Source organism: Pinus tabuliformis, chromosome 1_2 (genome assembly GCF_031772625.1).
Source record: "Pinus tabuliformis cultivar Carrire ecotype Pingquan chromosome 1_2, CPIR1, whole genome shotgun sequence".
NCBI classification, from domain to species: domain Eukaryota; kingdom Viridiplantae; phylum Streptophyta; class Pinopsida; order Pinales; family Pinaceae; genus Pinus; species Pinus tabuliformis.
The window spans coordinates 1084814443-1084822387 of record NC_142298.1 but is presented as its reverse complement, the minus strand read 5'-3'; the positions used below and the strand labels follow the sequence as shown (position 1 = coordinate 1084822387).

General features: G+C 39.3%; 1 protein-coding gene across 1 annotated transcript; it reads right to left on the bottom strand.

Annotated features, from left to right (window-relative positions):
- Positions 1-5800: 5800 nt before the first annotated feature.
- LOC149209929 (F-box protein At5g49610-like) lies at positions 5801-6997 on the bottom strand. The gene has a single exon (XM_089398816.1). The coding sequence runs from the start codon at positions 6995-6997 to the stop codon at positions 5801-5803; it is 1197 nt and encodes a 398-aa protein (XP_089254942.1).
- Positions 6998-7945: the final 948 nt, after the last annotated feature.

Below are 7945 nucleotides of genomic sequence, written 5' to 3'. Positions count from 1 at the left end.
TAACACCATCTTTTAAAACAATCAGTGTGCTTTATGAGAAATGACATTTTTTCAAAATAAGGCCTTTTGAAAATGAACTAAACCCCTCTGAAAAGTCACATAATCCTTTGTTTTTAAATAACAAAACTCCTATTCTTTTTTAAAATAAATTAGAAATCTGGCCCAGGATTAAGGGGGCTGAAACGGTGGTGGGTGGAACTGACTTCCAAGACTCGTGAAGGAGATAGGGAGCCATCACTTTTCAGAGCAGACTGTCTCTGAACCAAAGTTGGACTTTTCGAACATTTTTAAAACAATTTCTTGGCTAATGCTCCACTGGTGAAGGGAAACCTCGGCAAAACAAAATTTCAGGTAACATGATTTGTTAAAAATTAAGGATAACGTGATTGGTTGAGGCAGCCGGTTGGGTCAATAATGGAGCTCGATGAACTTTACTCTGGCGCCAATGGGTCAATTCACGAAAATTAAAATTAAAATATTTTAGCCTTCTTTTTTAGTGGAAGGAAACAATCCGGCTCATTCTAGCTTCTTGGCCTTCACTGAGTTGGCCGCTGTTAGGTTTTTAATTCTTCTCCACAACTTTTTCTTCTCTGCAATTTAATATTTTCAAATATTGCTTTCAAAAAGTTTTATGCAGGCTGATAAAATACTATGTTAAAGATTGCAGGAATGGAAGACCCCAAAAAAAATTCAAAATAAAAATGAAGCAAAACCACCATTCTCATTATTCAGTAACAATTAAATAAGGTTACATAAGAGATATCAACAAATTAAACTCAACTTTGGAATGCGGCCAAACAGCACTATCACTTAATACAGCAACATAGCTTTTGGGAAGTGAGAAACGGTCAAACAACAAGGTTTTGGACAGATGCTTGGAATCAAATGCCAAAGCTCATTCACACCCTCCATCTACCTTTGGAACAAGTCAGACAGGAGCAGCAGCAAGAAAAGATACACCACTACTGGGGGCCAGTAATGAAACACGGATTCAGGGAGTGGAAACATGGAAATCAATGGGCCACTACCACAGATCTACAGAATACAGGGGTTCTAGAGAGGGAGCTGGATAAAAGAAGAATTCGATATAATGAAGAGGCCGACATCCTGAGATGGGGATACAGGCCAAAAGGGGACTTCACCACTTCAGAAGCTTATAAGATACTCTGCAATAATAATATCCACCCGGACCCCATCTGGACCAAATTATGGAGCTTCGGATCATGGCCCAAAATCTCCTACTTCTTATGGCTTGTCAGTCACAAAAAAATCCTTACCTGGGATAAATTAAGAAGAAGGAATTTTCATGGACCTTCGCGATGCCCCAACTGTGGCCAAAATGAGGAAACGCTTCAACACCTTTTGGATACTTGCCCTCTAGCTAATCAACTATGGGAAAAGGCGGGCTTCAGATGTCAAAAGAGATGCAGAACACAAGACGACATCACTGAATCTCTCAGGCACTGGCCGCCGAACCCTTACAAGAGTGAACTCCTCAATAGCTTGTGGAATCTTCTACCGGGCCTCATATCCTGGAGTATTTGGAAAGAAAGGAATAAGCGGATCTTCAAAAATCAGAGCACTCGGATCGAGGAGGTTTGGATCAAACTATGTGGGAACCTAAATGAAACACTGAACCTCCACTCCTGGACAAAGGAAGATTTTCCCTCGCTGGATAATGAGATAGGCATATTAAGCAATTGGCAACTGAACATCTCTCAATCCCAGAACCGGAATAGTACTTCCACTAGCAGTGACTCAAGCAAAGATACCTGGAGTGCCCCACCTAAACACTCTTACAAGCTCAATTTTGATGGAGCCTCCAAAGGCAATCCCGGAAAAGCAGGCTTTGGAGGCATCCTCAGAAATCATGAAGGCACACCATTGAAAATATTTTTGGGATCCCTAGGCTGGGATACAAACAATTCAGCGGAAATAGAAGGACTATGGCAAGGGCTCCTCCTAGCTGAAAACCTCCAATTGCAGCCCTTGATCGTGGAAGGAGACTCCCAGATTCTTATAAACATGGCCAAGAGATTGCAGAATGGCTCTCACGCAAAGAAAATCACAAACAGTTGGCGACTGGCAGCACGTTTAGAAGCAATTGAACATGCCCTACGCAGTAACAGGGCAATCTCTTTTTCTCACACAAAAAGAGAAGGCAACAAAGTCGCCGACCTTCTTGCCAACATAGGGGCAGAACACAAACATACACTCCTCATAGGAGGCCCAACAGTGATCCCAGACAATGCTCAAGCCCAGGAGCTGGATAAGCTCATCCAAAATGACAAAGCCCACCCGGATGCGGGTGCCACGCCAGGGGAAGATAGTACGCCACATGGCTTACATGGGCGGGCTCAAGCACAAACTTAACCTTAAATGCTCTACGCCGCCCTGGTTGGCAAGCGTGAGAGCAATGGTTCGAAGGGACGGCCATTTATGGATTCAGATGAGCACCATACGCTGTGGCAGAGGCGAGTTATGGCTCACCAGAACCAATGCCAACCACTGCGGCATAAGACTGGAGCGATTTGGGAATGTTTCTCTGTTCGAATTGTGGAGGTGGGAGTCTGTGTGTCAAGGCTCAGAGAGCGAGCACGAAGACACCTTCTGGATCTCGGAAACGGTGGAAAGGCAGCTAAAAGGATTGCAGGCAGCTTGGAACTCATGCCGCCAAGACAGAGGCCCTTCAGTCGCCGCGGCACAGGACGAGGCGGACCTTCACGCCCCCCTGTCAACCCGTCTTCAAATTGCTGCCGCTGTCTGTGCCACAGGGTGGAGGAAGCCAACCCCATCCAGACGCAGCAATTCATGGACGCCGGGCCACGGGAACCAGGAGCTGCTCCGCTGCCGGCGTTTGGCTCAGCGATTTTCTCTTTCAGCAATGCCCAAGGTAATTCAAGCATTCAAGCTCATGTTTCAGTATTATTCATGGAAGAGGCGAAAGAAGAAGGGGGGGAGCAACCCAATGCCCCAATGCATCATGCAGGAGGGGAGCAACCCAGTGCCCCAACTCATCCTGCAGAGACTTCCAAGGCTGCTGAGGAAAAAGCAGAGGCACATTCAGAGCCAGGAGCTGTTCCACCAGCCTCCCAACCAGCATCCGCGAAGGGTAAAGCCAAGTATGACTGGGGACCCCCACCAGAAGGCGAATATTGGATCTATCCGGAAGATTCGGAGGAAGACTCGGATGAATAGTTGCTGGCTCAGCCAAGCTCCAGTACTCAGCTCGAGCCCAGGTTTTTTTGTATGTTGTTTTCCCTATTGCCACTGCGTAATGTCTGGCGTGAATCGTTTTGTTTGGTTTGACAATTCTGCTGTTCAGTGCGTGTCTCGTCCCCTGCGTGGGACTCTGATGAATTTCTTACAGTTTCCTCTTTTGCTCCTGCGTGGGAAAGACTTTTTTGTTTTGTTTGGTTTCCAAAGCTCCTCTGCCTCAGCATGGGCTTCCAGTTTTAGTAGCGGTCACAATGATATAACCCCTGCGTGGGTGCCTAGTTACAAGAAGACGGCCCCTGCGCGGGTAGTTGTTTTAATGAAGCTCTATGATCCAGAGTGCCACCCCAGGCCTCTGACGACCTGTAATCCTGGATGTAACTGTTCGCTATTGTTGCTGTAAATAATAGAATTAGTATAGTTTCAACGATAAAAAAAAAAACAAATTAAACTCAACTAACCAAAATTGAACTAAAACTAATTATAACACCACTAACCAAAACTGAAGTAAAACCAAATATGACACCTAGATTTACAGTTATAACACCCAGCAAACAAGAACACGTAATTGGAATTATTTTCTCCGAACAGCTTAGACATGCAGAGTGCTCTGGCCGAAGCCTTTAAAAATTATATTTTCGAGAGTTTAATTCCGATTCACTGTATGACAATTATCAGAAACTTAGATATACCTTAGCCAGAAGTTTTACCCCTTCGGTCAATCTAACTATGGTAAAAGAAGAGACATATCTCCGATGTGCCTTGCCATTCTTTTATAGTAAGTCTGTTACACCATTAAATGTTTTGAATTCTTTTTAAATAATCAATAACATTTTGCGTAAAAACTGAAATCAGTGAGTGTTCTCTCTCTATACGTGATTGTAATTACAATCATTATTTTGTATTGGTTTAGTTGATTTGAAAAATATCTAAAAACATTTGAAATAGTCCATAATATTTTCACCTAAATATATGCTTTTGTGCACGGCTTTAATTAGGAAGTGTTTTCTCTGCAATAACAGAACTTTTTTAATTAGATGAAGCTCATGTGGTTCACGCTCAAATATATCACAATAGGTCTCATTCATAATTATATAGCAATGGGATTTATTGATTCTATAGACACAATAATTGGTTATAAAAATTTTTACTCAACTACAACTCATAAGTGTATAATCTATTATACCTACAAAACAGTAAATTGAAAAAACCATGAGACGATTCTCAGCTAGCACCTATAATTTTTATAATTATATTGCAATACTAAAATTTTAGGAATGGGATGTTTGTGTAAAAGCCCGGAGGTAGAGGTGGAGCTGGCAAAGATTAGAAAAAGCAGACACAAAGTGGAATCACAGATTTATCTAAAATGTTGGAGGTACTCAGCATTTAAACTTGGAGGATAAATATCTGAATATACACCAAAGTGAGTTCCCAATCATTTGATGGTAAATTGCAGGTTAATCATTTTTTTTGCAATTAGTAAAATATAAATGGCATATTCACAATTTTTCTTTTGTCAATTTATAAATCTGATATTTTACACTTTTAAAACATGAAAACAAATTTATTTTTCAAAATCAAAACAAAGGTAATAAAGTTAGGTAAATTAATATAGATTAAAAAAAAATTGCCCATTAAATAAAAACTAAAAATTAAATATCAACTCTTAAATGAATCACTCCAAGTATTTCTGGAATGGACCACTCGACACTAACCAGCACTAAAAGAATCACTCTAAAATTCTGTCCTTTAATTCACTATCACTCGAACATTATGTTGTTTAATTCTCTAATCTTCAGCCTATAGTAGTGTACAAACACTTCGAAATAATCACCAACAATGCGATGTCATTTGTACAGTAAATTTCTACAAAAATTGGAGGAAATTGCATTAAAACAACTTTACAGACTCAATAACTAAAACTAATAACTTCATCATTTTTTAGACATTTACCAACTTATATCCCAAAAAAAAAGTCTCCATTCTCCAAAGTGCAATAAATATAATCCTGATTACATAAATTAATACGAATAGATTTTTCAGAAACCAAAATTCCACCCAAAAAAAACCTATAATTTCACAAAACTAAACATGTTTAGCCATGGCCTCAAAAACAGCCAGCAAAACATCTATATGATTTTATCGTGTCTCGCTGTTTTAGGCGAGCTCTATAAGGATGCGACTTTTACTTTCCTCATTTTAAATTCCATCCACATAATGCTAAATAATGCTATTCTATTATCAAAATGGAAACAGAATATCTTCACCTAAAATTACAAGTTTACACTAAAGAATTGATACAAACGAAATAAGAACCTCCCAATAAAATAGGTCACTGCAAAACAGATTTTAACGATTAAAGACAGTCTTGATCACCAACATTGATATATGACATCAGAAGTGGAATAAAGTTTCAACAAAAACACACATTCATAGCAGTTCTAGAAACCCTCCAAACACAAGTGTAGAGAATTTACAAAAACAGCAAAATCTACCACTGCTTTCCACAACTATAAAAATAGCTAAATGAGCTTCAGAGACAAAAGCAGTAACAGGACTGAATTAAGCAGCGCTATATATACTAGGGCCATAAAATATTGTTTACTTGGAAGGCACGCACTGAAACAAGAGAACGAAAATAATCTGAAAAATCAGCTAGTTGTCCAAACCCTATCCTCCGTACCCTTTCTCCTTCGTCGCTCCAAACTGCAAAAATATTCGCTATGGGTTGAAAGACTAAATAACAGCCACTATGATTCACTGCCATGTCCATGCAAAACAACAGGCAACTCGGCTCAAGGCCCCTTGTTTTATATGGAGACCATTTTTCTCCTTCTACTTCATCTATACTGAGTTCCCATGAAGAAATGTGACGCGTACAAACTAAGACTATACGCCCTTCGCAACCAGTAACAAATGCGTCACCACGTATTCGTGAGAGGATGCCAACTGTTATGTCCTGTGGCCCGTTGATTACATTCCATTGTTTCTGTTCCACTTCGAATGCAACTATGCTCAAGCATTCCCTGTCATATAATTCATTTAACCAATAATATCTCCCATTCGAGTATATGCCTTCCCCTTGAGGTCGAACTAGATTGTCTACAGTTGTTTCTAAGAGAGTCCACTTATTAGTCTTGGAATCATACATCTCTACGATTATAAAATTTTCAGGTAAAGCTACTCCTCCTAAGGCTTTCCACATCTCAAACTCCTCGGCATCTTGTGTAGAATTGCTTCCCATGATAAGGGTGCAACGTGCCGTGCATGTATCAAAAGCTAGACTAACGAAATCCCACGCTGTATCTTCAAAACGTTGTGGAAGTTTTATCCAGGTTTGGGTGAGAGGATTGCATATGTAAATTTTATCTTTTCCACTCCAACAACAAAATATGCTTTTGCAAGCTGCCACCACAACAACAGGGCTTGGAAGAAAGTCCAAAGACATACTACGAAATTTGTAGCCATTTTCTATACTAATCCATAGGTTTTTGACGTACGACGGCTCAGATGAATGAAGGGATGTATACCCTTTCCTTCCCTGAACAATGATAAATGCCTCACTAGAAGAAACCACTGAGGTGGCCACTAACTCTCTGAACTCCGCGGATTGAAACATTTCCTTCCAACTTTTGCAAACTGCGCGAAACCTCACAATGCTTTCCATAGGCAGTCTTGCCAAAATCTCCATTAACAGGTCTTGTGTTAATCTCTTCCATATCTCCTTTTCCATTTCCATCTTGCTTTTCCCTTCGATATTGCCGGTTCTCAAGGACATTGAAATAGGGAAGATCTCTCGTTCCTAAATGAATGCACACGAAGAATAATAATACCTCCCTTTAAAAAGTACTGTAAACCCTCACTGAGATCGAAGTGTACTGTGAAAAGCATCTTTATTAAAATATGAACACGCTGTAAAAGCTGACCCTTTAAAATGACTGCGTTATAAAACACGCTGCATTTTTTACAAAACATGACGGCGTTGTTACGAACATATTGTTGTAGCTCAAGGTGACATTAAGGTAGAGTCCAAATCCAATTTGTTAAAATGAATACGGATTTCCATAATTAGCTCTTTGGATACGGAATTCCATACGAGATCATTAAACATTCCACATGCTTGCAATATTTTGAATTTTTTATTAAAGGGAAAATTTTAATTTTAAATTATTAAATTTATAGGGTTCTGATTTATTTTAATATTTTTACAATATTTTGAATTTTTTATTAAATAGAAAATTTTAATTTTAAATTATTAAATTTAAACGGTTCTAATTTATTTTAACATTCTTAAATGAAATTTAAGTAACAAAATTATCTTAACATTAAAAATCCAAAAACCAAAATAATAGCAAAGAGTATTTACAGAATCCCAATAAAAAACCAGAACATCATAACATACTAACAAAATGTCAACTCGTTAAACTGTGTTTGAAGTTTGAACTACGCCTTCAAACACTCATTTATGTTGGAGGCGGAACCAGAGTTGGATTTGATGGTAAAACAAGGCATTTTGCGTGTGAAATGCGTTTAAATTTTTTATCCAATGGTCTCTTGTGGTTGGTGTTGAAATGTTAATTTCCCCTGCCGCCTTATTTTCCAGGAAACCGTCAGTGTTTTTCCTGCACTGTTTTTCACCGAGCAGTGGTATTCTCTGGAGGGCAGCGATAACAATCATCAACAGAGACGTGGCTGAGTGGTTTTGTCAAAGCAGTTTTCCCCGAGA

Excerpts from the sequence above, each read along its gene's own strand:
- LOC149209929 (XM_089398816.1), bottom strand. The coding sequence starts at position 6,997 with ATGTCCTTGAGAACCGGCAATATCGAAGGGAAAAGCAAGATGGAAATG.